Consider the following 16,949-nt stretch of genomic DNA (forward strand, 5'->3'; position numbering starts at 1 on the left):
GCCTAATTTTTCCAGGTAAGAGTATAATTTTAGACGGGCCTGTGCCGTAGTGTACGCTGCGATGACGACGTTGGTTCGACCGCTGGTCTCCACGAAATCGTCGTCTAAGACCCACTGGAGTCGTACCATTTCCTCGGACACATAGCTGACGTCTTTGACCTGTTGGCGATTGCTAGTCAACATATCAAAATATTCGCAGGGATCGGTCACATATGTTGTTTTGGGCATGTTTTCTCGCTGACCAAATTTACCCCAAAAACTGTTGAGCATCAGTTTTGCCAGCGCTCTAAGACCTGGGTTGGATACGATGTTAGCGTACTCGAGATGAATTCCTTCTCTTTGGTGGTATTCTTCTATGTACATGTATTTGTCTTCTTCCGTTTGACACCATTTTGGCCAACCAGATGCCTCTTGCTTCATTTTGAGAAATGTATTGACATAGTCGGTAAATGCTCCGCCCGATTTTGTTTGTGGATCGTACTGTGATATGCGATCGAAATGCCACACTTCGAAAATCTTATCCACCACGTAACCCTGTTCTACGGCTTTTTTGACTTCGTCGGTGACCCAGGTTCCAGTGATCATTCTTTTCCGATCGGTGTGCTCACAGGTCTGTATTTGTTTTTCCATGCACGTTCGACAGAGGCCAAACAGGAGCTTATTGTTGATTTTCGATGGAAGGACTGGCATGTATAGATTCTTTGGGGGAAGGATGCGGCATTTAATGAGTCCTTCGTAGTTTTGAAGCAGATCAAAATTTTCGGTCACGATCTGGGGACGTCCCAATGGAATCTTACCCGTTTTATTGATGAAGGGATAAAGAGAAGTCACATCAAAGTATTTGATACTGGTGTTTTCGTCTGCCTGGGCATGCAGTTTAAAGGCTTCAGTTCTACCGCCGAAAAAGGCATCTCTAGGTTGTAAGGGCGAAGTTAACTCTAAGTGCTCTATAAAAGCCCTCATTTCCTCTGTGGACTCTACGGTCCGATCGAAATCGGACTCCCACATCTGTAGGTAAGTATATCCCGAAGATTCCAAGTACCTTCTCTTTTCCAAGGTTCTCTGATAGAGGTCCCCCATGGTCATTCCCGCTACTTTATTGAGGGTGTTGGCAGAGTAGCTTTTGGGATTACCATGCCAAAAATCACCATGAAATTCCATCACTACCTTTTCATTTCCAATTTCATAGTATCCATCAACTTTGTACGGTCCAATCACCTTCTCTCCCACATTGCCTGCATGCTGAATCTCTACTTTTGTTAGATAAGCATGGTATTTTATCCACTGCATGGCTTTGACGGACTGTTTGTCTATCGGTCGATATCCTTGTGGCGGTATGATACCTATAGATCTTTCCTCTAAGAACAATTTCCGAAACACCAAGTTGCAGGCAGAAGCAATCGTAATACAGTGAGCAAAGGGATCAATACCTTCCTCACCATTTCTGGATGTCATCTGCATGAAAATTTCTCTAAATTTCAGACATCCTCGTCTCAAAATATCCACGTCCGATCGGCAATATTTGGTCATCTCTTTTTCGAAATGGAAAGTCTCGTTCTTATGTTTGTCATACCACAACATAAAATTTTGACGATCGTCTGGCATCATACCTTCAGGATTATAGTAGTTGATGTCAGGGAGATGATTAAGGATGAGCTGTTGATTTTCGCGTTTGTTGAAGAGATGAGGGAAGTATCCTTTGGCCAACTCGGAAAGATTGAAAGCCTTTGGGATTTTAGAGAGAGCCATTGGAATGAAATTCAAAGAGTCGATGAATTTCATCTTCAGATGAGGCACCTTTATGCTCATGAATTTCGATCCATTCATGATCACCTCCGGCAAGATGGCATTTTCGTACATATAGCTTACGATAGGATAGCTATCGTACCCTCGAAAGTTATGACAGAAAATACGCGATTCTTCGTTTTCCTCCGAAAACAACCATTTACAGAAATCATCACGTGTATTGGGGCCCTTGAATATCCGCTCTTTGTACTGGCATATGTCACAGAAGCTTTGATGGTCGATCTCGTCTTCATCAATGCATTCTTCGCATACCTTATGTACGACACATAGATTGGGAACGTGTCGGAAGGAACCACAGGGTGGTTTATGACAATTTTTGCAAACTGTCGTCTTTTTCGGAATGTATCCTTGTTGGCAAGGATTTGTATGGCAGTCAGATTGGTTGCAATTTCCACATATGATTTGCTGTTGTGGTTGGTAGCCCTCGTTGCAATGAATCATCTCGTCTTGCGTGCATTCAAAGTCAAAAAAGATCCATTTCTTTACGTCGTCATCTTCATCGACTTTTTTCTTTCTTTTTCTCTTCAACAGCTTGGTTGCTTCCTCCTCTGCCGTGGTTTTCATATAACACACGTGGTCTTTGGACATGAACATTTTACAAGTGTCACAGTATTTGTTTCCACACACGTGCGGTTGCTTCGATTTGCTTTTGTTCACTGACTACAACGATAGTAAGTCTGACAAGTGGAATTGCCTTGAGACGACAGTTCAGCGTGAAGTTGGAAACAGGTTGTATTCTTGAAATGACGATTGCATGTGGAACAATACTGCCAGTCTTCTGATTGGTCGTCATGGCATTTGTGGCATAGATAGCATGGTTCATTGCAGATATGCTTTTCTTTAGTGTTAAATCCTTTCTGACATTTCTGACAGAAATAATTTCTGTTCAAGAAGCCCGACATCGTAGTAATCACGTCATAATGATTGTTGTGATGATACAAGTAGATCTTCTTCTCTGCCTCTGGGCCTTGGTACACAATGGCGTTGAAGCAATCTTTAGAGACAACGTGGATCTGGTATCCAGGCAACGCCAACTGAAAGGCCTTCACGTCATCCAAATTGCACTGCCGTAAAGGCACATTGGCAGTTTTGTGCAAGTCTTCGGCCAGGGCTCTCTGTATACTTCTACCTGATGCATAGGAGAAGACAGTTCAGGATGCACATTTCATTTTATCAACAAGTGGTAAATAATAAGACATGTCAGAAAAACATAACATACGGAATACGATGTATATATTTTCTCTTCAAATGAATACCACTTAGTATATAAGATCAAACCTGTTCGTATCGAATTCCATTTTGGATGGTTGTCAATTCTAGCTTTGGCCGTCACAATGGCTCTTGCACAGCATAAATGGTCTCTATTGATAATCTTGATGAAGCTTCTCTTTTCTTTCAGAGACTTTTCAAGGTCAACGTAGCTTTTCTTTTTATGTCCTTTTCCAGAGGGCAGTCTGACATGGATCACTTCAATTTCTAATGACTGATCTACGACAAATTCTTCATACGACTGCAGCACACGCTCTATTTCGGTGAGAAGACGATCCGCCGTTAGCTGCGCAACCCGCATGAAGGGTAAACTTATGGGGTAATCCAGCTCTGGACATTGCACAGTTAAGCGAATTAAGTCGATGGAGTCCATGAATCCTGCTTTAAAAAACACATCTCTAGAAAATTGTACCTGTTGTATTTATTTAAATGGGAGACATCTATAACAAATGTTGGATGAAAAGGCATGTTTTATTGTCCAACTTTGTTTAAGGGTGTATAAAAATTATTTCTTGCATAAATTTATTTTACCACTGCAACACCCATGGGCAGTGAAGGTATTTATACCTGTCAAATCTTTAATCATCGACGAAAAGAGGTGACGCAGGCTTTGTAGAATATTAGGTAGATTCCTGATTTCCAGGTCTTGAAAGTGCACTCGATATTTGTTTGCCGTGGTGTTAAATTTCCGCATTTTTTGTTCACCAAGAGGAGTAACTCTGTAGTTTTCTGTAGGGTCATCCATCTTGGTAATTCGTCTTTTCATTGAAGGTCCGGCTTGAGGAGATTCGTTTGTTCTCTTTTTCCCTCTTCCAGATTGACCATGACGGTGATAGAGATGTAATTCTAAATTATTCTCTGTTGTGAAGGCTTGAGGACAATCTGGACATTGATACAGATCGTGCTTTTTTCTGTGCTGTGCAAGATTTTCCTCCCTTGCAAACTTTTTCCCGCAAACGTCACATCTGTAACCTTCCATATTCTATAATAAACAAATATGTTTATGTAAACTGTATCAGTTGTACCTGTTCTCAATGTTTGTCATTAAGTACTATACAATAATAATAGATTCGTTTTAATTTGAAACTTATTTCTAAATCATTGTTAGTAAATACAGATTTTCTCTAAAACAAGGTGGTTGAATTTTACGATACATATAATGGCGCTTATAAGAATTCTGTGATAGGTTGAATATTTTTAAACGGTCACGTGGGAACGAGATTTGTAGTAAATTCCCTGCTTACTCTACCGAGCTTTTGTAAACACTATCGAGTCATGATACTATACAACAAAATAAATTATCATATTTATACGTGTCATATTTCATCAAATCAAATCAAAACTAAGAATTGCTATTTTTTCCAATTGAATATTTAGCAAAAGTATGTGTATAGATTTCTTACCTCAGATAAGAATTAAATTCCAAAGAATAAAATAGCAACAGTGTTAATTTCCCGATGTTACTCGTTAGGGTGCTGTATGATTTATGGCGCACCAGTATCTAGATTCCGTCTAATATATTATTCTAAAGTCGTCATGGAAACAAACAGAAAACAAGTGAAACGATTGGTTACTTTATGATCATTAAAAGCATTTATTAATTTTTTTTTTTTCCAAATCATTTATTCAATAATACAACATAACAGTGAGGTAAAACTTCCGCAGAAGCCCTCTGGTAATACTTCACCAGGGGTGCCAGGAGCTCCCTGGATCAATATAATATTATTTAATATATTTCAATATATTTGAACACAGAATTTTTCACATTATGCTAATATATAATTATTGACTTCATTTTCATACATATACATAAGTATCTCAAAGAAAATTTTTACCACTTTTATATATAAAATCAAAGTATTCGTTTAACATCAGTAGAAGCATGACCCTTGTTGCAGTGGAGATTGTGTAAAAAAAAAAGAAGAAAAAAGTCTATATCAATCTCACTGTAACTAGTATTTAGGGCCAGGTCACCCTAAAATACTGGTCTTTTTTATGTTTTACATCTTAAAAACAGGATCAATATGCAGAGTTTTGTGATAATAAAATTAGATTATATAAAAAAAAAACAACATCAGAATGAATGAATTTTACAAAGACAGGAAAATTTTTTCCTCACATACATAATTTTAATCATATTTTAAACATAAAGTTTCCAGAACCATGAAAAATAACATAGCAAAAACATATCGTGTCTTATAGTGCATTTAAAATTTGAATACATGTACATGTATATATTGTTTATCACGGGAGCATACACTAGTATTAGAATCACAAGTAATTTTGAAATATATGATTAATTTTCTCTTTGAAATTTGTCAAATCATGTGATTGTAAAAGTGAAAAATTCGATTTCATTTCATTTTTGAATGCGCTTTTAATGCTGAAGTCAGTTATTTTTAAATTCTCATATTTAATTTTATTTCTTGTTTTCCATATGACCCATTTATAAATACATATGAAAATGTTAACAACGTTTCTTTGGGTTTGCGGTTCCTTCAGGTAGCCTAATGTTATTGTTTGTTGGTTAATTTGTAAAGTTCCATTTAGTTGCAGCACATTTTCAATTATATCTTCTAATAATTTAAGTGTTGTTTTAACTTTTGTGCAATGGAAAAAGAGGTGTTGTTGATTTTCTTTATGATTTTTACATAGGTTGCATAAACCATTGGATAGTCCGATTTTACATAATTTATCTTCAGTATACAATATATTATGCACGCATTTCCATTGGAATTCTTGAATTTTATTTTTAACTTTCATTTTTGAAATACTGTCCCAAACTAAGTTCCACTGTGTGTTATTTTGGTAGATATTTTCCCATTTTTCTTGACATTTTGGAATTATTGTCTTGTTTAATATTTTTTCTATGTTCTTTAACTTGATATCTTCAAAGGTTTCCACTTTATTAGTATCTCTTTTTATAAGTAAATTATTATTCAATTTATAAGGGAGTTTTGTTTCGTTATTTGATACTGAGCTTTTTCTTTTCAGTATTGGATAAAACAGTTTAGGAATGGCTGATTTTATTTTACTATATTCAAATATCCAACATCTTTTGTCTACTAATTTGTTAAAAATGGTGTCGTTATATTTAAAACAATTTTCCGCATCATTCCAAATTTCTTTAATTTTTAATAAACCACTTTTGATAAATTTTTACACATATAGGCTTTTCCCGTGGAATTGTATAAGTTTATTACCAAAGAGTGAGAGGTTAAGTATTTCCTCTGATTCTCTGGCACAAATTTTGACTGAAATTCGCAGTATGCGATGAGTGCTTTCTTATAAAAACTAGACATGTTATTTAAGGAAATTGGAGATAAATCTGAACAAGTGCATAAGAAATATTCTTGACTTGAATGTATATCTTTACTCTGTAACCAGTATTTACCAATAGCATTCCATGTTTCTAACTTTGAATGCATGATTTTATAAATTGTTTTTATTTGTTTACTTTTTTATAAAATTGAATAAATTTATCATGTTCATTCCTCCTTCGTTCTTGCTTAAGCAGCACACGTTTCTGTCAATTTTATTTTATTTATTATCCCAAATAAAAGACCAGACAATGTCATTTATTTGTTTTGCATATATATCAGGTATTCCCCTCATTTCGATTTCATAGCCAATAATTGGAATTATCAAATTTTTTATTATCAAAGTTTTCCCTTTGAATGTAAGGTTCCTAGTTTTCCAAACATGCAAGCTGTTCTTTATTTTTTCTATTTTTTCCAACCATATTGCATTAGTATCAATACCATATCCATGATTTACCCCCAAAGTTTTTATATTAGATTTTATCCACTGTATCTTTTTAAGTTTTGGTGTTTTACCTTTTGATTTGCCTATAAACAGGCCCTTTGTTTTCGAGAAATTGATTTTTGCCCCAGAGGCTTTTTCATATATTTCTAACACATTGAAGGAATGTATTATAGATTCTTCGTCCTTATTAAAAAGTTGTGTATCGTCTGCGAACATATTTATCTTACATTCTATTTTTTTATCTTTGTTAGGAATTAAAATACCCTTTATCTGCGGATTTTGTCTAATAGCACAGGCCATAGGCTCTATTTGAAGAACATATAGCAATGGAGCAATAGGGCAACCTTGTCTTGCCGATCTTGAGATTGGAAAGTATTTAGATACAAATCCATTAGTTTTAATGCATGTTTTTGATTTAATAAGAAGCATTTTTTATCCAATCGCAATATTTTTTACCAAAGTTAAATCTTTTTAATGTTGCTTCTACCCAACCCCATTCAATTCTATCGAACGCTTTTTGTTGATCTAGAAATATAATTGCTCCTTCTAAATCTTCATTATCAGCATAATCAATAATATCTTGTATCAGTCTATTTGCATCACTTATGTTTCTGCCTTTAAAAAATCCTTTTTGGTCTGGGTGAATTAATTTAGGTAGAACTTTTTTTAATCTCTCGGCGAGTATTTTAGCTATAATTTTATAATCATTGTTCAGCATTGTTAAAGGTCTCCAATTTTTTATATCTTCTCTTTCATTCCCTTTATGTATTAATGAAATGACTCCTTTTGTTTGCGAGTCACAAAGTGTGGCCTTATGAAAAATGTGTTTTATAACTTTTGAAAATTCATTTTTAATTATATCCCAGTATATCTGATAAAAAGTTGATAAAATCCCATCTTCACCGGGAGATTTATTTGGCTTTAATGACATCACTGCTAGATATATTTCTTGATCGCTTATATCACTATCGAGCATGTTTACATCACAATCGTCTAATTTACATTGTACTTCCGCTAATAATAGTTCCCCACTTTCACTATCAAAACCTTCCGTATTTAGTAATTTGTAATAAAAATTAATTTGCTCTTCGATGATTGAATCAATGTCAGTTTTATAGGTACCATTTTCTGTTTTTATTCTATTCCACAATTTTTTCTCTCCATTACTCTTTTCTAATTGAAAGAAATATTTCGAAGGAGCTTCTCCTTCTTTAAACCATCTACATTTTGATCGTATTATTGCCGCTTCTGTCTTATCTATATAAATTTCTTTTATTTTTTGCTCAAGGTCATTTTGATACTTTTTATTTGTCATAGGATTGTTTTTAATTTCTTCTAATTCTTTTTCTAATTTCTCTAGTTTTTGTTTATTAACATTTAATTTTTTTGACATCTCAATACACAACGTTTTTATCTTATATTTAGTTAAGTCCCACCAGTATAGAATATCCTGACAGTTAACTAAGCTTTTCTTGTAATTTCCCCAGAATTCAACAAATGTTTTTCGGAAGTCGTCGTTTGTTAATGTTTTATGATTCATTGTCCATAACCCTGGGCCTCTTTGGATATTATCTAATTGTAGTTTTAATGTTATCAAATCGTGATCGCTAAATGGGAAATGGACAATAGCACAATTGTTTATTTTGTGTAGTATATTTTCACTTGTAAGGAAATAATCTATTCTTGATTTTGAATTGCCCCTATGAAATGTGTAACATCGTTTGTCGGGGTTTCGTTCTCGCCAGATATCCTGCAATTCACATCGTTTAATTAAATCATTAAGTTCTGATACTGCAATATCTTTTCGTAAGGGCACTGGATGCCTATCAAGCTGTTTGTTTTGAGTGCAATTAAAGTCACCGCATATAATTTTATGATGAGCTAATTCATCAAATTTTAGTGAGTTAAAATACTGCTTTCTATCAACTCCGTTATTCGGTGTGTAAATACACTTTATGTCTACTGTAAAGTCATTATTTTTTATGCTAACAGTTATGTCCCTTCCTTCTCTGTCAGAAATAGTTTTTGTGATTTTAAATTCGGGCTTTTTGATCATGAACAACACCCCCACACCCCGTGATTCGCTAGACCAATTATTCCAAATAGAGTTTGACCCTTTAAATGTTTTCCATTCATTTTCCCACTTTTGTGTTTCTTTATCTGTCCCATGTGTTTCTTGTAAACAAATTATATCGTATTTGCGTTTACTCAACCATGAAAAAATACATTTATTAATTCTAATTCCTCCTCTAGTGGACCCCTCTATTGTGACAAGTCACACATACCGAAAATAATATATTGTTTCCATAGAAACATATCAATTGAGCTCATTCAATTGGCTATCCTGGCCATTGCACACATAAAATCACTCATTCAATTCATTTTTAACCTTTCTTGCACCCTTTCTGATTGTCTCCATCAATAGTTTTATTCTTTATCATCTTTTGACGTCTTTTCTTTCATAAAAATCGGCCATCTGTATCTCTATTGAGAGATTACCTATTGTATTTTCCCCCCTGTAAAAATCTAGGTCGCACTTAACCTTACACCCGTCTCACTTGAGCGATTAGCTACTGAATACCCCTTATAAAAACTAGGACGAATTGTACTTTAAGACGGATGAAAGATCAAAATGGACTGTACGTGTTGAGACATGTATTTCTATAGATAAATAAAGCATTGGGTGCATTTAAATAATCACATTCGCTTTATATTTGGTGTAATTATAAGGAGGGGGGCTTATATAACAAAATGTCACAACTGTACTCCTCTTCCATTTCTTACCAATGCCCTTTTACGCATGGTTGTACTTGTATTGTTACAATTGGTTGGGGATAATGGACTTTCAATTTACGGCATGTGAATACATCAGACATTTAAATGCATTGAGACATGTTTCTACCTGTTTTTTTTTGTCACGGTGTGTAGATATGTATATACATGTTCTTACCTGTATTTTTTTTTCAATTGAATGAAGCTCTCTTTAAATAAATCTTTAAATAAACCTATATTGTATCCTTCTTTTTACTGAATAAATACAAGCATTTAAATGCCCAATTTCATTGAGACATGTTTCTACTTGAATACCTCGACGTAGACATGTCTCTACATTATAGTATTTCGGTCGAGTAAATCTCTATTCAAATGAATTTTCAATAGAATCTTTAGTCACCTTTGTGTACGAAGACGAAGGTAGTTTCCCTGTTTACGTCACGGAAAACTCCCAGGAAGGGCTACAAGAATCCCCTTTATGTATTGTGTGCGGGTCTATTATTTACAAGTGTTAATTTATTAATGAGGCGATATTTAATCATTGCTGGAACAAAAATTTGAGGGGTAGGGGCTTGATTACCCCGGACCGCACTCTACTCTTAGAGGAAATCCATTTGAAGTCTTACATGATACAATTCGGGTAAATATTTTAATTTTGTACATCATGACTCCGGTCCACCCCCAGTCTTAACTCTCTTCTTCTACTCATCGATGAGACCTTCCATTTGATATGTTGCACGATACCTTTTGAGTAACTTTTTAATTTTGCACTTGATGACCCCAGACCACCCCCCGGGACGACCTCTCATCGTCGAGACCTTCCATTTGATAGGTCACACGCTACCTTTAAAGTAAATTTTGGATTTTGCACTAAATGACCCCGGACCACCCCCGGGATGACTTCTCCTCGTCCAGACCTTTCATTTGATAGGTCGCATCCTACCCTTCGTGACACTTTTCAAATTTTGCCTTTGACCCCAGGGCTAAACATAAGTGATTTCAAAATCTGGGTTTCCCGCCTGAAGGGTCACGTGACCAAAATTCAAATGCTTCCTGCTGATTGGTCGAAAGTTTGATGACGTCATTGCGCGCGAAATTTGAATCGTGATCTATATGCGCCCACTCCACTACTTACATACATATCCAGGAATGCTGGATTTAGAAGATTACCTCCTAAAATCAATGTATCACTTCCAAGATTTTCTCCTCCTCAGATCAACACAGAACAGCTCCATCAAATGTTTGGTTCTTTATCAGCATTATTCATTACAACACAGGAACATGAGCTACACAATGAAGACACAAGAAGCTGAATACTGTTCTCCAGTTAAACCACTGCTTGATGAACCAGAGCTCATCACCACCATAGACACTGGGTATAAAAACAACACAGTGTCACCTGCATCGATGATGAAGAAATCTGGACCAGTGGACAAGACAAAATCATGAAACTCTACAACCTCCAGGGCAAACTACTGAAGTCAATCAAAACCAAGTCTCGGTCAATTGACATGGCAGTGACAAGGAGTGGAGATCTAGTTTATACTGACCCCGATAAAAGAACTGTAAACATATTGACGAATGAAAAGATACAGGAATTTATCAAACTGCAGGGATGGACACCTTACTATGTCTGTAGTACCTCCTCTGGTGACCTTCTGGTTACAATGGCCAGTTATGAAAACAAACAATCGAAAGTTGTCCGTTTTTCTGACTCCACAGAGAAGCAAACCATTCAGTTTGATAGTATAGGCAGACCTCTGTATTCATCTGGTTTCTTTATCAAATACATAAGTGAGAACAGAAACCTGGATATCTGTGTGGCTGACTATGATGCCAGAGCAGTAGTAGTGGTTGACCAGGCAGGAGAATTCCGATTTAGATACACTGGTCATCCTTTGCTACCAAGAGATCATTTCATCCAGTCGGCATCACAGCAGACAGCAAGAGTCATATCTTGACAGCAGACTATAACAACCACTGTATCCACAACCTAGATCAGGATGGACAGTTCCTTCGATACATAGATAATTGTGACCTTCTGCTTCCATGGGGTTTATGTGAAGACGCCAGAGATAATCTCTTTGTGGCTGAATGTAACAGTGGTAAAGTGAAGAAAATCAAATATATGTAATCAAAATGTTTAAGGTTACAATATTTTTTCTGAAAGGATTTTTTCCAGTAACCAAAATTACTACATAATTTTATACTCTTTTGGTGTTGAATATGGTTTGTTATTCACAAGAAAAATGAAAATATTCTTATTGACTGAGGCGAAGCTGAGGTCAATATGGATATTTTTTTGGTGAATAACAAATCATTTCAACACCAAAATAGTTCATTATTGTTGTATTATATAGTCCGAATTTGGATAAATAAGACATTGAAGGCTGAATGACGACACCATTGTCATTTACAAACTTCGTTGAAAAAAAAATGCAAGATTACATTTTGTCGCTTTAGTGTTTTCCTTTCCGAGTTTCGCTTTTAAAGACGTCCAATTTTTAAAAAAAATAATCCTGAAATACGAGGGGTGATCAAAAAGTTTGCAAACTAATTGAATAACTTCCATACAAGAAAGAATATTTGGTTTTAATGTTGATTATATTTCTAATTAATCCTCCCCGATTTTAATGCACATCAACCACCGTTCTGTGCATGCGCAAATCACGTGATATTGGCGGTCACGTGACCCCCTCCGTAGCGTTCTGTCACAACAGTTAAAAGATTTTTCCGAGTTTTATATTTTTTTCCATGTGAGTTAATTTTTATGACAAGAACAGTTAATTTGTCAGAAATAGTCATATCTCGGCAACAGAATGGGTGGATAATAACATCCTTTCCAAAAATAAGCATGGCGACCATTAGAACACAAATCTTTTGTCTCAGGTTTATTCAAGGTGGATAGAATATGGGTGCATCCTTTTTATCATATCTAATATGTTTAAAATCTAAAGTAAACTGTATCTTAGGTATTTAATACTTATATCATTGTTCAAAATAAATATTCAACTATTTTTCAAAGTGCTAATGGGAAGTCTTTGAAAGCAAATTGCTTAATTAAAACTTTTCAAACTTTCACTTGGAAAGATGACAAGTATCATTTTTAACCATCAGTCTTCCTTCACTAAAACGATTAATCCAATCATTAATTGAATTTATTGGAACTTATTTATCTCAATAAACTGTGTACAAATTATCATATGATACTGTAGAGGGATTTCTAAGATATTACAATATGTTGTACTGTCGTTTGTTGAAAGAATTCGACTGAGACAACCATTTTCGTCACAAGTGACCTAAATAGTGACGTCATTTTCACATTGTGACGTTACAAACAAGGAGAGAAACTTTATTCAGCATATGCTGTTTATAGATCTTTTGTATGCCTATGTGTGTACCGAATTTCATTCTAATCTGAATTGTGGTTTTGTAGATATAGAGATAGTTTGCGAACTTTTTGATCACCCCTCGTAGTTCTGAAAATTATTTTTCCTGCACAGATATGTAGCTCGCTGCGGCCATTGCAACATAATTTATTTAAGAATCGTAATTGACAAAGATAAATTAATTACATGTAACCACTTTATTTGTGTGTTTCTTCATAGTTTCTTTGGGATTCATAGGGTGCAAGATAACAAGGTTTGTCTGTATATGTAACCCAAAACAAAGATGAGAAAACTGATTCAAAAAACTTTTTTATTGTAGTTGTTTTCATTTTAATTCACATACATCTTTAATACTTGTTAAGTTCCATGGGATTTCAGCTAAATAAGTCCACTGTCAGTAGAACTTAATATTAAAAAGTCATATCAAATTTTGTAGACAACATCAATCATTTCACTATAGTGAATTATCTATCTGTTTTTATAAATTATCAGCTCCCCGAGTTGAGCCTCAATAGTCTTCTTACTCTCCTTATGAGGGCTTCCACAAAGTTATAGTGGGCCCTGGACTTAAAGTATTTCTAAACAAACAACGGTTAATATATCAATCCGAAGACATTTTTCAAAGTTAGGTGATAAATTAAGCATAGCTCAATAAAAGTACATTGTATTTCTCATTTTCAAGAATTCAGTGTTATATAATGCCATCTGGATCAAGTTATACTCTATCGCAGAATGACATCTGCAAATTACAATGTTCCATACGACAAGCAAATTTCCAATCGCATAAAACATTGAAGCAAGCTTAAGGCAAACTGTAGGAAAGGAATGAAAGAAACACTTTTAAATTATGGCTGTGGGAGAGAGTTAAATCTGATTCATGGAAGAATAGATGAACCACTTTTAAGGTGGAGATCGGGAAGGGGGTACATGTATCTCAACTATATCTTTAGATGGGCCGGGGGAAAGGTTTGGCTGTAACACTTTGCTGTGGTTTAAATGTGAAGAATCAATATATCTCTCATTCAACTTTTGGAGGAGTGAGTGGTGTATTTTACCTGGTCAATCTTTTGTATCCTTTTGAGGAATGAGTGGTGTATTTTACCTGATCTATCTTTTGTATCGTTTTCAGGAGTGAGTGGAATATTTTACCTGGTCTATCTTTTGTATCCTTTTCAGGAGTGAGTGGTGTATTTTACCTGTTCAATCTTTTTAGGAGTGAGTGGTGTATTTTACCTGTTCGATCTTTTCAGTAGTGAGTGGTGTATTTTACCTGCTCAATATTTTTTAGAAGTGGTGGTGTATTTTACCTGGTCAATCTTTTTTAGAAGTGGTGGTGTATTTTACCTGGTCAATCTTTTTTAGGAGTGAGTGGTGTATTTTACCTTTTCAATCTTTTTAGGAGTGAATGATGTATTTTACCTGGTCAATCTTTTTTGGAGTGAGGGGTGTATTTTACCTTTTCAATCTTTGAGTGATGTACTTTACCTGGTCAATCTTTTGTATCGTTTTGAGGAGTGAGTGGTGTTTTACCTGTTCTATTTTTTGTATTTTTGTTCAGGAGTGAGTGGTGTATTTTACTTGATCAATCTTTTGTATCTTTTTGTGGAGTAAGCGGTATATTTTACCCGGTCAATCTTTTGTATCTTTTTGAGTAGTGAGTGGTGTATTTTACCTTATCAATCTTTTGTATCTTTTTCAGGAGTAATTGGTGTATTTTACCTGGTCAATCTTTTGTATCTTCTTTGAGGAGTGAGTGGTGTATTTTACCTGGTCAATCTTTTGTATCTTTTTGAGGAGTGGGTCGTGTATTTTACCTGGTCAATCTTTTGTATCTTTTTTAGGAGTGAGTGGTGTATTTTATCTGATCACTCTTTTGTATCTTTTTGAGGAGTGAGTGGTGTATTTTATCTGATCACTCTTTTGCATATTTTTGAGGAGTGAGTGGTGTATTTTATCTGGTCAACCTTTTGTATCTATTTGAGGAGTGAGTGCTGTATTTTATCTGGTCAATTTTTTGTATATTTTTGAGGAGTGAGTGATGTTTTTTACCTGGTCAATCAAGCAGTATGTCTGTCTTTTACACATTTAGGGTACCCATTTCTTATCCAAAAATTTCGTAATTAAATTTTCCAATGTGCTCTGTGATAAGTAAATTTCAGTTAATCATTTATTCTCATAAAACAATCATCTATATTAGAAATAATTATTATGATAAAATGTAGTTGCTCACACGTCATTGTATCGAACAATAGTTAAATAAAAGAAATTAAGTACATTATTTGTATAAAAATTTTGAAATGTCTTTAAAAGAATGGATACCTATGATTATTACTTTAAAAATGTGTTAATTGATAAAGTTGGAATTGGAAAATGCATAGCAGGTGTTTTTATTCCAAATTCTGGAAAATATATTTGAAATTTACTTATTTTCTCTATATAATATGATTAACTTGAAAGATTAGGTTTGAAGAAGTATAATTAGAATTTATGCAAAATCTTTTGCGTGAAAAGAAGAAAACACTTGCTGTGGCCTTCAACTCGACATTTAGATATATCGACGACGTATTGTCAATTAATAATGATAATTTCCATTCCTACGTCGACACGATATATCCTGGTGAGCTTGAGATAAAAGATACCACAGAGTCCGACACTTCTGCTTCATACTTGGATATTTTACTTGAAAAAGACACAAATGGTTATCTTACAACCAAGCAATATGATAAACGTGATGACTTTAACTTTTCTATCGTCAACTTCCCTTACTTATGCAGCAATATACCTTCATCACCTGCATACGGAGTATTTATATCTCAGTTGATTCGATACGCAAGAGCATGCTCTACGTATGAACAATTTCTTAAACGAGGTAAATTATTGACAAGCAAGTTGATGAAACAAGAATATGAACAGTCTTGTTTAAAGTCATCATTTCGTAAATTCTATGGTCGATACAATGACCTCGTCGGCAAATACAATTTATCATTGAATGAAATGCTGACTGACGTTTTCATACCAATTGTTAGTCCATTATTTATACACTGAATTGACCACGGATTTTTTCCGTTATTTCCTGATTATGACAACGAGCACACGGCAGGTGTGACCGGTCGGCAGGGGATGCTCACTCCTCCATGGCACCTGATCCAACCTCTGATGTTTCGGAGGTCCGTGTTTGCTTTGCTCTTATTTTGTATATTTGTTTAATGGACGTTGAGATTGAATACTGTTCGTTATTTTCATATCCTTCTTGGTAAAAATGTGTTACTTTGAAAACTCAGAGACATTTTTGTAAGCATTTTCAATTAGTTAATGCTTGATTTTCATAACCTGAGGATCGGAATGTTTTTTCAGTGTATAAAATATTATTATCTGCTATTTTGCAATATGCTTACATGAATCTCCTAAGACAGTGCTTTGTTAAGTATTCAAAATTATGAACTGTCCCTTTTATTAAGTATACAATATGTTTATTCATGGCTAAATCAATATTTACTTTGTTTTGCTCCGGACATTTTATACGTCAACAAATGGCTTATGAGTGACACAAATATTCCAACAAAGTAAAATGAACATCGCAAGATTTTTATTTCAAAACCGTTTTTTGCAGCTCGGACATGTTTATCAACGGTAAAAATCATTAACCTTAGAAGATACCTGCTGAAGACCTATATTATTATACCCCCGCTTGAAAAGTGGGAAGGTTAATAGTAATCGGTATGCCCGTCCGTCCGTCTCTGTACGCCGCATATCTTATCCGCAAATCCTCTCATACCACTGAAGGAAATTTAATGAAACTTTCACGGAATCTTTATCAAATATTGCCATTGTAACCTCCTATTTAACTTTTTGATCTGCCACATAATTTGGATTTTCCAGTGCAAAAAATGGATACTGCCATTATATTGATGAGAGGCGGGGGTAATATTTAGTGAGCTCATTGCTCAC

At 34.8% G+C, this 16,949-nt stretch overlaps 1 protein-coding gene and 1 pseudogene across 1 annotated transcript in view; one reads left to right on the forward strand and one right to left on the reverse strand.

Moving 5' to 3' along the window:
- Positions 1-2,400, reverse strand: part of LOC134240005 (uncharacterized) — a 2,847-nt gene extending 447 nt beyond the window's left edge. The window contains exon 1 of the mRNA XM_062722128.1: positions 1-2,400. This exon is cut by the window's left edge and continues 447 nt beyond it. Within this exon, the coding sequence (XP_062578112.1) occupies positions 1-2,400 (2,400 nt within the window).
- Positions 2,401-10,238: 7,838 nt separating this feature from the next.
- On the forward strand, positions 10,239-11,746 carry LOC134240006 (tripartite motif-containing protein 2-like; annotated as a pseudogene).
- The last annotated feature ends 5,203 nt before the right edge of the window (positions 11,747-16,949 follow it).

The sequence above is a fragment of the Saccostrea cucullata genome, unplaced genomic scaffold (genome assembly GCF_032062105.1).
Source record: "Saccostrea cucullata isolate Sc308-1 unplaced genomic scaffold, CSIRO_AGI_Scuc_v1 ctg2220, whole genome shotgun sequence".
NCBI classification, from domain to species: domain Eukaryota; kingdom Metazoa; phylum Mollusca; class Bivalvia; order Ostreida; family Ostreidae; genus Saccostrea; species Saccostrea cuccullata.